Source organism: Schistocerca serialis, chromosome 4 (genome assembly GCF_023864345.2).
Source record: "Schistocerca serialis cubense isolate TAMUIC-IGC-003099 chromosome 4, iqSchSeri2.2, whole genome shotgun sequence".
Classification (NCBI taxonomy): domain Eukaryota; kingdom Metazoa; phylum Arthropoda; class Insecta; order Orthoptera; family Acrididae; genus Schistocerca; species Schistocerca serialis.
This window is the reverse complement of record NC_064641.1, coordinates 234418108-234436291: the sequence shown is the minus strand read 5'-3', so window position 1 is coordinate 234436291 and position 18184 is coordinate 234418108. Positions and strand designations below refer to the sequence as shown.

General features: G+C 40.4%; 1 protein-coding gene across 3 annotated transcripts in view; it reads right to left on the bottom strand.

Annotated features, from left to right (window-relative positions):
* LOC126474976 (UDP-glycosyltransferase UGT5-like) overlaps positions 1-17359 on the bottom strand; it is a 215922-nt gene extending 198563 nt beyond the window's left edge. For 2 of the 3 annotated variants that reach the window (XR_007586618.1, XM_050102500.1), the window contains exon 1: positions 17225-17359. Coding sequence is in view for 1 of the 3 variants with exons in the window: in XM_050102500.1 (XP_049958457.1) it covers positions 17225-17289 (65 nt within the window). In the remaining 2 variants the exon portion in view is untranslated. The remainder of the gene's footprint in view (positions 1-17224) is intronic. The other variant, XM_050102501.1, reaches the window with a different exon arrangement.
* Between the last annotated feature and the right edge of the window lie 825 nt (positions 17360-18184).

Sequence of the window (18184 nt, the reverse complement as noted above, 5' to 3'; positions counted from 1 at the left end):
AGGTGTATTCACATATGATTGATGGGAGCTAGATCACATAGCTCTTGTTATTTTAACAACGCAAAATAGCCCTATACTGGTATCAAGAAGGCACAGTGACTAATTACTTTAAAAAAATCTAGTAAGTCAAAAAATAATAAATGTAGAAACAGTAAAGCTGTAAATAGTATTACATGTAAAGCATAAGAAATTTATTACAGTTACTTTGAAGAGTTTATAAATACTGATTGAACTGAGTCATAGAAACAGCAACAGATGTAGCAACAGTAGTTGCCAGGTTTTCTAAAAGTTAATGATCTGCACTATAGTGTTGAGAGATAAATGCATTCTGGTCATATCCATCTACAGTGTACCAATTCCAGTACGGGTCTCAGTTTCTTCGAAGACATGTTACAGTGAGCTTGTAAACTTACTGCTTACCCTTGACTGAGGTGGCATACCCCTTCTTCTACTGTTGGTCCTCTTTGACCTGCAATACGGCATGGGAGGTAGCCATTGTCGGAAGGGGGCAGTGTGAAGTGTTCCATTATGGACTTGAAGCGCGTGGTCGCGTTAGCAATATTAAACTTGATATAATGGGGTGGGGGAACAGTCACTGGCAATGCGCTGTGACTGTAATGTTGAAAGTGTGAGTGTAAGAGCTAAAAATCATAGTGACGAACATTAAAAAAGAAATTCCAAAACATTATTGCAACTTGACTTGTCATTATTCAGTATTTTCCCAGTCAGTAACATTAATCGCAAGCGCATTATTTAGGGCTCACACTCAAGACCGAATATGATCAATCAACGTGAAGGCTACTGCTGATTACATAGTTCTATTGGCGCAAATTAATTAAATTTACTAGTAGAGAGGACATATGGGTTTATTCTTCGATTGGTTATGGCAGTGCTCAGTATCGTAAATGTAATATTTTGGCACGTTTTGCATTTGTATGTTTTGGTGACATGTGCATAACGTTTTATTGTTGTTAGTGGTGCCAGAGCTTTTGTAGGTTTGTTTCATGTGCATTGTATTTTATGTTATTTCTCGTTTTAAGAACATTATTGTGGTGTACAGTAGTGAACAGCAAACGCACCTCATTTGTTTCTATTCATGTCATCCTGAGTGGCACAGTTTGTAGTGCAATTCACTGCTCGACACAACCCTGTCCCACTGATCACGCGCGTAAGCACCTCTGTTGATCGACTGGACTCACATTCGCAGGACATTGGCTCTAATCTCCGCCTGTCCAGCCAACTTTCGCCGTTTCCCTAAAGCACAATAAGCGGATGCCGCGAAGGTTCCTTTGAAATGCACACGGCTAACTTCCATTTTCATGTTTCTCCAATATGAGCTTGTGCTCCATCCTTAATGATCTCGTCGTTGATGGGATGTGGAACCATAATCTTCCTCTTCTTATACTTTTTCGCAGACCAAGAAACTGATACCTTCGCCCACTATGGAAATTGTTTTATTGAATGAAACTATATGGTTTCAGAGATCTTTTCAAGTCTGAAACATCTGCGATGGATATATGCATAGCGAAGCGACGAATGATAATTTCTATCAACGGTGGGATTCGAAACCAGATCTCCTGCTCACTAGGTAGATGCGCCTAACCATAAATGCGCTAACCACAACGCCACCCGGGGACAGTGGCTTTGTGCAACTGTGCGGACTACACTAGCATACATCCGCCTCAGTCCAAATTCCCATTCACGTCGCAGCCCACTTGGTATTCGTTTGATGTTAAGGTGCTATTCCAGTTGCAGAGTCCGCTTGCTTAGCTGGGTGGTAACGTGTTTGCTCCCATGCACTGGGCCCGGGTTCGATTTCCGGCCAGGTTGGAGATTTTCTCCGCTCGGGGACTGGGTGTTGTGTCGTCCTCATCATCATTTCATCCTCGTCATCGACTGCAAGTCGCCCAATGTAGCGCCGATTGAAATAAGACTTGGACTTGACGGCCGAACCCGAGTGGGACCTCCAGGCCAATAATGCCATACGATCATTTCTCTTTATTCCAATTGGAGAGCCTGTGCAATGCTGGTCAATTACCAAGTGGACGGAGACGTGAATGGGAATTTGAAATGAAGAAGGACGTTTCCTAGAATTGTCCGTGCAGTTGTGCAAAGCCACTGTGCGAGGGTGGTGTAATGGTTAGTGCATGTGCCTAGAGAGCTCGTAGGCTCGAGTCCTGGCCTTGGTACAAATTGTCATTTGAAGCTTAATTTTGAATATATAGATCGTGTATTGTTTTATTGCCTCTAAAAGGATTGTTCTGTTATGGGTGTCTTCGTACATAATGCAGCTCGGCGACAACATCTCATGCCACCGGACAATGGATGCACTGCTTCCATTACTTTTTCATTTCTCAGTAACAGCATTAACAATGAATACGGGCGCAGTTTATTTTCGTTCATTAACTCATAAAACACACGTATGCTATGCTTGCCCCAATTTCACATCACACAGTGGGTATTCAATAGATGTATGAAGACTATACGTCGTATAGTGTACTCAGCAGTAGCTTGATGACTCCTCCATTGTGACGAAGTAGCGTGGCTAGCGACTTTTACAAGCACATTGGCAGCTTCCATGTGAGGTTGCTCTAAAAGGAAACTCCCCATCGCACCCCCTCAGATGTAGTGGTAAAATGGCGCAGTGGACAGCCCGCCAAAAACTGAACACGTATCAAGCATGAAAACATGAAGAAAATATGTTGAACTGTTAAAAAAAAAGCAAAATAGAAACAGTGAAAGGTCCAAGAGCAAGAAGTGTAATAAAGAGCAGCATGAAGCAGCAACGGCGATGTGGATAAGAGGTAGCCGGCACGGTAGCTCACAAGGGGTAGGCCTCAGACACGGCCAACCGATTCGGCTCAAATTTGGCAGGTCGCTTGTGTTCAACCTAAAACGAAGGAATCTAAGATATTTTGGGTCAACACCCCCGCGTATTTGAGAAAATCGCCTCTAAAGGTTATGACGAGTAATCGACAAAATTGGCGGGATCGATAGATAATTGTAAATAGAGCATTTTTTATCATCAGGTATGGGGGCCGTAAACGCACACGTTTCCATACGTTTTACGATTGCCGCTCCTATGAATCTGGAACGCCGAGAAACAGAACTGCCTGCTTCCGGTAGTGCATTGATAATGCATCTGTCTTGCGACACGTTTACAAACCAAAACACAGCGTCGGTAACTTCTCACTTGGCATCGTCTGTGACAGGCACCTACCTATATATTACAGCGCTAGTCGAAGGGTGTACATCCTAAATTATTCAGATTATGCACCTGAAAGACATGACACAACAAACAATAACTAGTTACTACGTCATAAACAGACGAGCTAATTACTACAAACGACATACAGTACTCGTCATAGGTTACTTACGGAAGAACACTGTATTCATTCACAAAACGTATTTCATTCGGCGCATTAACGATAGAAAAATCACTACATGTATCCGCGAGGTTCGCGGCAGCCTAATGACGGAAAACAACTCTTTCCGATTGACTTTTATAAGGCTCGTGGTGGACACCTTCACTCTTCCAGGTTCACAACTATGATATGACGAAGAGGCAACCGGGACAACATAACTCTCCCCGCGTGGATTCTGTCCCGTGCCTCGCTGTAAACAAGCGTCGCGCATTTGGCTATCTGTGATCCCTCGTGAGGAATTCGCAGCACTCTTACTCGGAGTTGTTTTCATGTGACAATGCTTAAAAGTTAAATACTTTAATTACTCACGGCGTTTGGGAAATTAGTTTGCCTACCTTATTATTATCATTCCTTATTGATTTACTTACCTTATTAACCCTCCTATCCCTATCAATTGAGATACGGAAAAAACAATCGAAAAGAATAACATCAGCTAGGTTTCTTCGAGATTCGAACCCGGGTTTTCCGATTCCCAGCCAGTTACCTTGGCCGTTACTCTATCGATGATAGCGACGAGATGTGTATACCATGTGGATACAAATGCGGCAGTTGTAAAAGCTTCTTACCTCGATTTCTGGAAAAGTTTGCGTTTGCGGACCCCATACCTAATGATGAAAAATGCTCTATTTACAATTATCTATCGGTCCTTCCAATTTTGAGTCGATTGCTCGTCATAACCTTTAGGGGTGATTTTTTCAAAACTGCGGGAGTGTTGACCCGAAATATCTTAAGAGTCCTTCGTTTTAGGTTGTACACAAGTGACCTGCCAAATCTGAGCCGAAGCGGTTGGCCGTGTCTGAGGCCTTCCCTTGTCAGTGTGTTCGGTCAGAGGGTTAGCTGCCCTCCGTAACAAAAAACGGAGGGAACGGATCAACGATGGACTGGAACAGGTGTCATGGGACGGTCAGCCCCCTTTTTTTCTGTTCCCCATAACATTAAGATCCGTCCATCCGTTCACTGAAATGTTTGTTCTCTTTCTGTAGTCCTACTAGCTGTCCTATTATATATCTGATATACAGGGTGATTCAAAAAGAATACCACAACTTTAGGAATTTAAAACTCTGCAACGACAAAAGGCAGAGCTACGCACTATCTGTCGGCGAATTAAGGGAGCTATAAAGTTTCATTTAGTTGTACATTTGTTCGCCATTTCAGCCAATAAAGTTTTTGGTCCCTTTTTCTTCGAAGGTGCTACTGTAACTGGACTACAGTATCTGGAGATGTTAGAGAATTGGCTGTTCCCTCAGCTCGAACAAGAAGCACAACAATTCATATTTCAGCAGGATGGAGCGCCACCACATTGGCACTTATCTGTCCGTAACTACATGAACGTCAACTACCCGAGGCGATGGATCGGCCGCCAGGCAGCCCGTGACAGAGCACTTCATCACTGGCCTCCAAGAAGCCCTGATCTTACCCCATGCGATTTTTTCTTATGGGGGTATGTTAAGGATATGGTGTTTCGGCCACCTCTCCCAGCCACCATTGATGATTTGAAACGAGAAATAACAGCAGCTATCCAAACTGTTACGCCTGATATGCTACAGAGAGTGTGGAACGAGTTGGAGTATCGGGTTGATATTGAACATCTCTGAACTTGTTTTTGAGTGAAAAAAAAACCTTTTTAAATACTCTTTGTAATGATGTATAACAGAAGGTTATATTATGTTTTTTTCATTGAATACACATTTTTAAAGTTGTGGTACCCTTTTTGAATCACCCTGTATAATATCAGTCATATGGTAAGAATGCGTTACCATCACAAGTAAATGTGATGAATAGTGAGAGCAAGCGAGATATCACATACACGTCTCAAAGAAATGAAAACGACTAATAATCATTTGTGAACTACATTAACAACAATGGGATTTAAAGTCAAGACTTCCAAAACGGAACACAACTTTGAAAAAATTAAAAACATATGTTTTGACAGAGCACAGAAAAGTTTTGAAATTGTTGCGTTCATTTGTTGCTGCTTATGTGACGAACTATTATGTTTTCATCATTTCCTTGGGAGTGATCACATTCGCATTCATACGAACGCCTATATCGGGCAAGGAGGTATGTCTCACTCACTTACTAGTCGTAAAAATTAGGTGTGTGCAGGATTCGCTTGACTTGTCGCCTCGTCATCAAACGTTTACGGTTCCCATTCGAAAGCCATTTCCTTTCGACTGCTAATCGAGTAGTTGTGCAGAATCAACAGTCATTATAGGTCCCTATCTTACACATCGCTGTTGCAAACGGACGTCACACAAACTTAAAAAAAAAAAAAAAAAGGTGATCCGAGGTAGCTTAGAACAGAACTCGCCGACTGATAGTCCTGCATCGTAACCACTTAACCACGATGCCATTTCTATGCCTGGCTGCCCTATATTGCACTTCTTGTTCTTGGACCATTTACTGTTTCTATTTGGCTTCTCTTTTCACAGTTCAGTACACCTTCTTCCTGTTTCCATACTTGGTCTGTGTTCAGTTTTTGACGGGCTGTCTTATGGCTCCCCTTACCAGTAAACCTGAGCGGGGTGCGATGGGGAGTTTCCCTTGTCAGTTGTGACTACCTCGTGCAGATGACTTTCATGTGTGTGTATAGCGTGTTATCGTGTCTGTGTTGGTTACGATGACGAGAAAAGTCGGAGAGTGAAAAACCGGTGCTGGCAAAAAACCGGTTATTCTCCGAAAGCACCAAAGATGCCGCTGAATTTAATGCCGCATTTGATGAGCGGAGCATCATCAACAGTGTCACATGATCGGATTTCAGGACTCACTCAACAGAACTTTGGAATTTAATACGCGACGTTGATGTTGACTGTAGTGATCTAAAACCATACATCTTTCCTTCCCTTGTCGCCAAATACTAGTGCCGAAAACTTTTCACCACCAAGTTTCGAACAGACTACCATCAATATTAGCACCGCCACACAAGTCAGCGTTAGCAACCTCGGGTACGGGGGCAGGAATTTCGATAGCAGCCCCTTGTATAATTGTGTTTTGTACAGTGATTTATTCTTGATATTGACTCTCCATTCGTTTCTTATCCAGTGCTACACCATGAAGTCAAGTCTGCTGCTCCTGCCACTGGCGCTCCATGCGTGCTCAGGCGCGAGGATCCTCGGCATCAACCCGACGGCGTCCATCAGCCACCAGCTCCCCTTCCTCATCATCATGCGAACTCTTGCGGAGAGGGGACACCATGTCACCATCATTACCACCAACCCTATGAAGGTAAGAACGCTTGACTTTCGTAAGGAATCATTTTATCACCTCTTCACAAACACATTGTTGTTATTTAATTAAGAGTAAGAACTGATTGGATGCCGACCTCTCAAAGGCAGATGTTTTTCCAAACCTTCTTAAGTGCTTTAGGTGACTTTAACTGATACACCACTTTCACTAATACTTCACACACTTCTTAAGGTCATAACCATACAGTGGAATTTAGACAGTTGTTCTACAAATCAATCCTGTTGCAAAATACTCTTATTTTTAGTTGTTTCACCATCCGGAAATATGTAAGACCAGTCAGAGAACAAATGAAACATGGCAGTATGAAATACGTCAGCGAGGAAACGACGAAAGAGCTAGACAATGGGCAAAGCTCTGAGTATTTTATGAGTCAAAGCCCTTCTATCAACGTTAGCAACACCAAACCACAAGACTGTTGACCTCTACGCTTTGGCAATATTTTTAGCATGTTAAACAATACCACCTTTCTGACACGAAACTCTTAATAAGATTCTCCATAATTTAATGAGTCAGACACTTCAGTACAACGTGCCTGATTTCTCCCGTATTTAATCCTGCATCTAATCGTTGAATCTTTCGTCATTGTTCCTCGAACGAACGTCGGCATGTCTTCCTTTGGTGTTGTCCTACATTACGCAGTGTAATGCATATTCATGACGATTAGTTTAACCCACAGATGGAAGTGGTTTGTGGTGTCATTTGTTGTAATGCGTTTTCTGTATCGTGTGAATTATTGTGCACTTTGCTTACGTGGCCGCCCTCTCTCGTACAGACACGATGAATTTTCTCGCAAGTCCTGCAATATTTTCAAGGTCGTTGATCTAGAACACCTACTACCGCAGCAGTGAAGTTTGTGGGCCCCTACTCAGAACCTGTTGATCAGAAATTTTTGCAATTCTGTCACTTTTATTCAAACCACGCTGAGAACTCCCAAGATCGTAAGTCAGATCCTTCATGCCAGATGTGTCATCAACTCATTGCTTTCCCTATGCATAGTGACAACTACAAATTCAGTGGCCACAGGGTGTATATTTCCTTTGCTATGCATAGCGACTACTACGAATTAATGCTCACAGAGAATGCTATAGTTGAAAACTGTTCAGTCAAAACGTGTTTGTTAATATTGTTGAGCTCTGTTCGGTAACAAACCCATTGAAGTGATGCAACGTAGATATATCTTTGGGCACAAGTTAAAACTAATACAACTATTTGGTTCAATGATTCGTACTGAAAATATTTGACGCCGGTTGGAATTTTAAACAAATGTCCTAATGTCAGTGTTCAAAGGACGAACATAACATATCTCGAACAGTACCGCACAAATGTATGTAACTTTATCTTCTGGGTGGTCACATAACGCATAAAATTTTATTTGTAAATATTGGTAGTATGATGCAGTAGGAATTGGATGGCAGATACGCACACTGGCCATTCCTCGGTCTGTGGCAGATGGAGGCGAGGGCAGGGTTGTGGCAGCAGTGGCTGGGATGCCGTCATCATGCCACTACCCTCTACTAAGCCACACCTCCTTCTTGGAAATAGACCGATCAAAAAGTTCCTAATCCAAAGCACACATGTTTAGATATCCCGGGCACACCCCGGCATTTTACCATCTAATCACAGTTATCAACACTTTCTTAACCCACACCCCTTACTTGGTAATAGACAAATCAGTGAGCTCCTAACCCAACATAAACATATTTAGATCTTTCTAACACAGTCCAGTATTTCATCAACCACTCTCATTTTCCAACTCCTTGTTAAGCCACACCCCTTCTTGGAAATAGGCGATTCATAGAGCTTCTAAGCCAACACACACACATTTAAATCTTCCAACCATACCACAGAATTTTGCTGTCCATGACTTCCTCAACTCTTTCTTAAGCAACACACAGTGTTGGAAATAGCAATCGGAGAATTTATACCCCGAAACATACATCTTTCGTTCTCCCAATCATAGACCGGTATTTTACCTGCCATTAAAATGATACAGTTAACCAGAGGGCTTTGTGTATGAAGTATGGGTGCGGTATCATATCAGCCTAATACAGCGTTGCTGGCTGTATGCATAAGAAAGGGGGTGAGGAGAGTAGTTGGATACTTTGTCAGCAGAATCCACGCAGCTTTATCAGTAGAAAACACCCTTCCCCTACTCCCCCCTCCTCCTTCACACACACACACACACACACACACACACACACACATTGTGTAACATCTAATGTGACTGAAACTTCCTGGCAGATTAAAACTGTGTGCCCGACCGAGACTCGAACTCGGGACCTTTGCCTTTCGCGGGCAAGTGCTCTACCATCTGAGCTACCGAAGCACGACTCACGCCCGGTACTCACAGCTTTACTTCTGCCAATATCTCGTCTCCTACCTTCCAAACTTTAAAGTCTCGGTCGGGCACACAGTTTTAATCTGCCAGGAAGTTTCATATCAGCGCACACTCCGCTGCAGAGTGAAAATCTCATTCTGGAAACATCCCCCAGGCTGTGGCTAAGCCATGTCTCCGCCGCAGTATCCTTTCTTTCAGGAGTGCTAGTTCTGCAAAGGTTCGCAGGAGAGCTTCTGTAAAGTTTGGAAGGTAGGAGACGAGATACTGGCAGAAGTAAAGCTGTGAGTACCAGGCGTGAGTCGTGCTTCGGTAGCTCAGATGGTAGAGCACTTGCCCGCGAAAGGCAAAGGTCCCGAGTTCGAGTCTCGGTCGGACACACAGTTTTAATCTGCCAGGAAGTTTCATATCAGCGCACACTCCGCTGCAGAGTGAAAATCTCATTCTGGAAACATCTAATGTGACTGTTTGCATGCATCTAAATCCTTACAAATGCGCTCTCTGAAAGCTATGAAATGATACAACGTGGGCAGTTTTTGAAGAATATGAAGTATTCTGTTTGTCATGGAGGTCCAAACAGGCATGGTACATGTAGATAACAAGAAATACACTGAGACACATAGCTCAGTATATTATGGGACAGTACATTGTTGTAATACATACATAAGAAGTAAATTACAATTACATTTCTGTAATACTTCTATAGCAAGTAACGTACAATTTCAGTTTCATAATACATTTGCGACCAGTAGGTTGTAATTACGGTTTCGTGATATATCTACAACTTATAGCTTAGATTCTCATTTCGTATGTTCTCTATATCTATAACAAAATGACTCAAATGGCTCTGAGCACTATGGGTCATCAGTCCCCTAGAACTTAGAACTACTTAAACCCAACTAACCTAAGGACATCTCACACGAGGCAAGATTCGAACCTGCGACCGTAGCGGTCGCGCGGTTCCAGACTGAAGCGCCTAGTACCGCTCGGCCACACCGGCCGGCTAAATATAACATACAGTTTATAATATTACTACTGTGTCTACAACACAAAGCTTACAAATTGAGTACTTTACATTTACAGCCAGCATTATACTCCTCAGTCAACTACTGTGCACACAGCTACCTTCTCAAAGATGACCTCACGCAACAGTTCTCACACTATGATCTAGCATGAAACATTTGCCATATTTAGCCAACAGTGCCAGTTTACATTGCTTTTTAGTGGAAACTGCATATGTCTTGGATCGAATTATATACTAAACAGTTGCTTTACTAAAATTATTTATGACCATCATTGGAAGTCATCAATTCTTAGTTCCTTTGCTGATGAGTGTTTATCTGCTCTCTCTCTCTCTCTCTCTACACACTACATGTCGTGTTTCAGTTTTACATGGTTATTACTGGTTATTACGTAATTGCCCATCTTACAGGTTTTGGTAGTTTGGAATGCGAGATGTGCAGCTCAAATGATGCGCATTAGCGAGACAAGACATGCATGTTGAGGTCGACTGTCATTAGATAACACCGCACAGGTGCATCTGTGCGCTAAATATCAGATACGTTCACCTTCTGCTATTGGACTGTAGTACCAACACTACAAATCTGCCCAGTTGCCGCGCGGGATTGGCTGAGCGCTCTAAGGCGCTGCAGTCATGGACTGTGCGGCTGGTCCTGGCGGAGGTTCGAGTCCTCTCTCGGGCATGGGTGTGTGTGTTTGTCCTTAGGATAATTTAGGTAAAGTAATGTGTAAGCTTAGGGACTGATGACCTTAGCAGTTAAGTCCCATAAGATTTCACACACATTTGAACATTTCTGCCCAGTTCCCCTTTTAAATCGAATAAGACCGCTCGCCACATGTCCCTAAGATCCAAAGCGTGCTGTTTGATGTGTGAAATCCCACACGGTAATTACGTGAACATTTTCCAAATGTTTCCTATTTGTAAATCAAACCGTTTGTGGCTCTCTTTCAAATGACGGACTGTTTTCATAAGCGAGTTCCCATTCTGCAAATGTGTCTTTCACTTCATTTTCCACATCCATTGCGAACCCCAGACAATAAGTGCCATTTCTCGAAATTCCTATTCAATAGACGTTATTTCAACCCAATGTGAATTACTCCAAGCCACACTCTGTAGTAGCGGGACAAGTAATTACGCTTATTGATCATTCAGTTTATTCCAGCTGACACATGCTGACGATTGGTTGGAGACCATCTTCCAATTTTGAACGTGAAATTCATTTTTCTTCTCTCCATGCCTGTACATTCCTATGCCAATACATATGTCATCTATCCGTAACGATCCCCCATTTTTGTTTACTGTACGCTTAACAGCGTTGAGATTATATAATCCTGTCATTCCTAGGTATGTTACATTGTGAATTATTGAATCGTCTTCGTCATTTATTGCTGAATCATCGGTCTTCCACACTTCTGTTTCTTAATCAAATCTGATGTTATGTACAGTACCACACGTTTTGTCTAACGGTTTATTAAAAATGATGCTCCCTATCTCTTTCCCTGCTGTTGTTTTCTTTCATAACTCTTCATTTTCTTCAACTTTATCATCACATCATCATCTTCGTCATCGTGTTCATCTTCCCCCCCTCCATGTCTCCAACTCCTTCTCTGCTTTCTGCTTACAGAAATACAATGTTTACTTTTGCTTTAACGTCTTAGTCTTCTTCTTGGCATCTTTTTCTCCTTTTCAAATTGATGCCCACCTTGGATGCATCTTTGTAGGAAAAGACAGATTTCTACCGACCATAAAGAAGACACGTCAAGTTGCAGATAGACACAATTGAAACTGCCTTTTTCTGATGAAGACTTTGGCCGATAGCTCATGTGTGTTTTAATTGTACCTGTCAGCAACATGATACGTCTTCTGTACAGTAAGTAGTAATCTATAGGTCGACTCTTACACAGAAGATACAGCAATCAGCCAATTTTTACAATGCTATTCATTTTATACGTAGCATTATAAAAAGTGGCTGGCTGCTGTAATCTTCTGTGTAAGAGTCAACCTATATTTTATACACAGCCACGGGCTCAAAATGTCAGTTTCTGACAAAATAGCAAGTAGCAGTCTGTCTTTTCCTACATCGCTGATATTCCTACTTGAAGTTTCTGTTGTTTGAATGAGTCTTTGCAGTGGTTGAGAAACAGGTTTAAGTCCTTTTTCCAATACTGAATCAGCTTCAACTTCCCTCTTTTGAAGCGATGACAGCTTCTTGCTTCATCCAGTGGAATTGAGAAGCATGTTGTTGCTGTTAACAATTGCGGCTGTCAGCTTGTGAACTGATTATAAGCTTATGTGTCAGTCTACACCATAATAGAGAACTGCTCAAACATAGCAGATGATTTTTTTCTCTTCTGTTACTCTATTTCACACAAATATAGTTGAAGAAATTAATACCATAATGCCCATTATTCAAATCAGCTTTGCTTACAACCAGAAAATTGTAGACATTATCACTCCATGCTGGTTTACACATTTTGAATACATTAAAAGTCTTATCAGGGTTAACATTATCACTGACTACAAGACTCAGATTATGTTTGTCTTGTTTGAAAATAAATAGTTACATTAGCACTGTCTCTAATTAACTGTTTTAGACCGTCGTTGAATGTTTGTCATAGATCAAAGTTGTCCACACCGCAATGGTGACCCATAGAATAGTAAACCTCCATATGATATTCATTTTCACAAGCAATGTCATCAAAAATCAAAATAAGAAACAGTAGTGATCTATTGGACGATATAACTTCTTCCTTATCTGAAAGCAAGAACTATCCAATATCATTCAAATTTTCAAAAACTTGTCCTAGACATTTATACAAAAATTTCTGAAGAGATTTGGAGTACTTATTTCTTTATTCCAATTCTGAATACAGACGAATATACGCTTTATGTGTGAACTCACAAGCAACAATCGATAGGAGGAAAGCCTTTTTCTGATATAGGAACGGGAAAGAAGTGCGAAATATCGAGGAAGTCCACTCTACGAGTTGATATCTTTTCAGACTTGATAGGGAGCAGTGCAGCGTAACACACGGTCATACAGTTAGAAATTCTGCAACTCAATTGACCAAATAACGTTTCCAGTAGGAAGAAGAACACCGTCTTAGTATAGTCAAACTCATAATAGGTTCATTGGCCAATTTGAGCGTGATTTTGGGAGGTTTCCCATAGTCATCTAGCCGAATACCATCGGCGCCTACATTTACGAGAACAATTCAAAAATTGTATAAACATTATATATTTCATACAACGTTTAGTCATACTACTCAGTATAAAAGGTAGAAGGCCTGAAAATAAAGCAATAAATCCGTTAACATAGTCGTATATTAAGCTTGTTAAGCATTTGAAGTGTTACAGACATCATCAAAGAGTTGCGTAAGTTTTTGTTTGAAATCCTGTTCATCAGCTCTGTTACTATGATCTCTTTCCCACGTCATACTTTAATTATCAGTGTCAAACTAATGTTATTTGGATATGAATAGTAACATCTTTTCTGAGTATTATCTAGACGTAATTCCTAATATAACAGACAGGTATGATTTAAACATAGGAGGATGTAATTTCAGAAAAATAACTAAAAAGCAAGCTGCCATCCACAATTACATTATACTGTGTGAGTCACGTAAGACGCAACATCCTTTGTATTTCGCGACCGGTTCCAGGTATGGAAACGAGGTTTTCCGCAAACGATAGTACGCTAAGAGGCACGAAATTTGGAATGTGATAGAGTGCCGTAGCTCTTGTATTGATCGAGATATTGAAGCAACTATGATTTTTTGAAACGGAGTGATACACTTTTTTAACGGCAATCGAAAGCGTTTGAAAAGATGAGTACAGTGTACGATGGTTGCTAGTGTTGAGATTGAAGCTTTTTGCAAAATAATTCGAGAAATGTACTAAAATTGGATATCAATGTGGCCAACGTCATCTGTTACGGTGTCCACACCGCCAAGCAGAACTCTCATGGTAGGATTCGTCGTTGTATGCAGTAAGACAGACCTGCGCTACTAAGATAAAACCTCATTTCCCATACGACACAGATAGGAGTCATTTATGATTTTTGTTTATAATGGTTTGTTCATAATAACTTCTGGCGCATCAGACGTGGCTTCGCAAAAATGTTTCAAACGAGTGTACGTTTACAGGTTTATGTGGAAATAACTACTGTCTCATCGTGCAGTTTTCCATTCAGACCCTTCCCGCTGCCGCTTACTTCTCAAAGCCGAAACAAAAACTTCGGTCATTCGTACTTCTTAATGATACAAATATAGCTGTCACAATCAACAGACAAGAATTAACTGGTGAAATTGTAAACGATGTTTTTCAGAAAATCATTAAGTGGTTCTCTGCAAATGAGCTCTCATTAAACTTTGAGAAAACACAGTACATACAGTTCCACACAGTAAATGGAATGACACCATTAATAAATATAGACTTCGATCAGAAATCGGTAGCTAAGGTAGACTATTCAAAATTTCTAGGTGTATGCGTTGATGAGAGATTGAACTGGAAAAAAGACACAAAGATCTGGTGAAACGTTTGAGTTCAGCTACTTATGCTATTAGGGTCATTGCAAATTTTGGTGATATACATCTCAGTAAATTAGCTTACCATGCCTATTTTCATTCTCTGCTTTCGTATGGCATCATATTCTGGGGTAACTCATCATTAAGTAAAAGAGTATTAAGTAAAAGCGTATATCAGAATAATTGCTGGAGCTCATCCATGATTATTCTGCAGACACTTATTTAAAGAGCTAGAGATCTGCACTATAGCTGCACAATATATATATATATATATATATATATATATATATATATATATATATATATATATTGTGTGGCTATAGTGCAGATCTCTAGCTCTTTAAATAAGTGTCTGCAGAATAATCATATATATATTCACTTATGAAATTTGTTATTAACAACCCAAACGAATTCAAAAGTAATAACAGTGTACATGGCTACAACACTAGGAGAAAGGATGATCTTGACTACTCAAGATTAAATCTAACTTTGGCTCAGAATGGGGTTAATTATTGCTGCCACAAAAGTCTTTGGTCACTTACCTAATAGCATCAAAAGTCTGACAGATAGCCATATAGCATTTAAAAGGAAATTAAAAGAATGTCTTAATGGCAACTCCTTCTACTCATTAGATGAAAATTTCGATGTAGTAAGTGGGTAATTTCTCCAACCCCACAAAATATATATATATATATATATATATATATTAAAGTATTAAGTGTCATGTAATACTTTGTGCCATGTAATATCTTGCATAGACATCTTTTATTAACCTGACACGTTCCACATCATTACGAAGTGTCGTATTCATGATCTTTGGAACAAGTACTAATCTAATCTAATCTGTAATCTGATAAAGAGCACTAGTCAGGGGGTAAAGGAAACTATTGTATTAACTCTCTTAAATTTGAGACAAAAACCTGACCTGTCTTTGCCTGAATGCATCTTAAAGTAAACAACATGCTGTCGGAAAACTGTGTCTATAAATTCCTCTAGACATTGAAATTAGATGGAAAACGCTTTAAATAAACCAAACTGTTTATTCAGAGTGATGACATGTCACTTACACAATAAATAATTTTTCGTAAAGAAAGATAGTTTTACACTTAAGTATGTGCTCAAAATCTTTGCTAGTGACTACAAGGCCCATTTGAAATCATTGACAGGCAGACAAACAGATGAAAGTAAGTTGTATGATGCGCTGTTGCATGGTGTAACGATTCGACGGCGCATATCGTCGGACGTACCTGGGGCTTCATGACAGACTGCATATTTCAGTGCTTACCATACAAAGAAATCAAGAGGGGTCAAATAAAGAGTTCTTGTCAATGTTTGTATTGCAACATTCCGTCCTTTCCAACGGCCAGAAAACTTTTCGTTCAGTATTTCCGTTGCAACACGGGAAGAGTGAGCTGGGTAGTCGTCGTGTTGGAAGCACATACACCGTCTCTTATATAGTGGTACCTATTCGAGAAGAATGGATTGAATGTTCATAAGAAAGTCTGTAGACGTATTTCCACTTAACATCCCTGTGACGAAGGAAGGTCCCACAAAGGAATTTTTTATGATGGCAGACTGTAATAGGATTACGTTTCCAGGTCTTTTTGCTGTTGTACCTGACGAAGCCGGAGTAGATTTTCAGCTGCCCAGTAGTGTTTATTAGGTAAATTTTCGTTTCAGTGCTTGCTTCGTCGGTATTTCATTGCTTGCTTCGTCGGTACAGAGTACACGTTGGAAAAACGTAGTGCCTCTCCCAAGCGATGGAAAACAAAATCTATACAGCTTTCGAAATACCGTCCTCAGAATGCCTGATGTAGCCACAGATGATAAGGGTGGAATTTATGTCGATACAAGATGCGAATGATACTCCTCTGGCTTAGCCCTCATTTCTCGGTAATACGCCTCGTGTCCCCATTCGATGTATAAAAGTAGCAAACGTTAACTTCTTCACTTTGGTGTACATGTTGTAACCTCCCTGTGCGAAGAAAAATGTCAATGAAAAATGAAAATGTGAGCCAAGTGTAACCTCCCCGCGGACATAAAAAAATGACAGTAAAAATGTAAATGAGCCAAGTGTAAGCTCCCAATGCAATTATTAAATTAAATGAATTAAGTGTAACCTCCTCACAAAATATTAATTAAATGAATTTTTAATTATTGTGAGCTCTAGACAAAATTGATCTTCGTGTAACCTCTGAACAAAATTGGCTCCCATTTATAGTCTCTTTGCAAAGAATGCATTCACACTTAATATTCCCACAAAATTCTTTTCTCATTTAATGTCAAGTTCGAAATAGAAAAATTCCTAAATACCAAAATAATAAGAAAGTTCTGTAACCTGATAAATTTTATGAGGACAGCAGCGCTGACCTTCGGCCCTGTATTCTGAATAAAAAAAGCAAAAATTCTTACCTCAATAAAACTGCAATTATATCTGCTCTTAAATTAGTCATTTTTCGACACAGCTTCGTGCAATGCTGGCGTATACATATATATTTTTTTTGATTCTTGGATGCAATGATAATGCATTGGAAATTCTTTAAATTGAAATGAATGCTTTTCTTTAAAAGAGTTGCTTTATATTATAAAAATTATTATTGGGGTATTTCTTTGAACAAATTAAATTACAATTAACATACATTATTAAATATGCGCAAGGCTGCTTCTTTACCTTCTACAACATTCATCCACCAGAGTCCTGACCAGAGTCGCGAGCAGAGCACACAGCCGACGCATGCCGACTCCTGCCGACTAGCACGGACTAGCACGGACTGACGACTACTGTCGACTGACAACTACTACCGACTGACAACTACTGCTACTACAGACTGCGCGGTCAAGCACAGACTAGCAACAGCTAACGATAAACTACTCTCTGGTCAGAGATTCTGTCATGCCTCGCCCATCGCCGGCAATGTATACGTCTGTCAACGTCTGCATGCAAACAACGTTGAAGCAGAAATGATCTGTGTTTAGGCTACTCAGTTTCTGCTAGTTCTGCAGTGCAGACAAGAAAACAGTCGAACGCTTTGGTACAACGACTTAGCCCGGCACGTTCCTGCTTACAACGCAGCAGCAGATTCCGGCCGACTTGCCTTTCAGTTTTAGAATTTGTCTCGGGTTCTTGTGAGAAGAGTTTCAAACTTAACGTTACCAAGTATCACTGCACTAGTCTCTTCAAGCGCTTTCGGCTGCTGTTAAAAAAAAGTACATCATTCTGTTTGTAAAATCGTACTTGCTTCAATACCTCTATCAATGCAATTAAGATACCTCATCATGTATCCAAGCTCATGCCCCTTAGAGTAATATCATTTGCTCCAGACCTTGTTTCGATATCTGGAACCGTTCACGAAATAAAAGGGATGGTACGTCTTACGTATAACATAATGTACTTTGGTATGTATAAGCTAATGAAATATGTTTATTTTTTACGTATCGATGTAGTCTATCTTCAAAAATTTATAGAATGGGTAACTATCAATCGTTCAGGATATAGTTCGTTCTGCGTAAACCTTGTCAAATTTACTTCTTGTGGTACGATTCATTTTCAGATTCATCGAATCAGTTGTTTCAAAATGGTAATTTTAGACTCTTGCTACCTCTTGGCTGTATTTCTGCAGACTCCCATGTC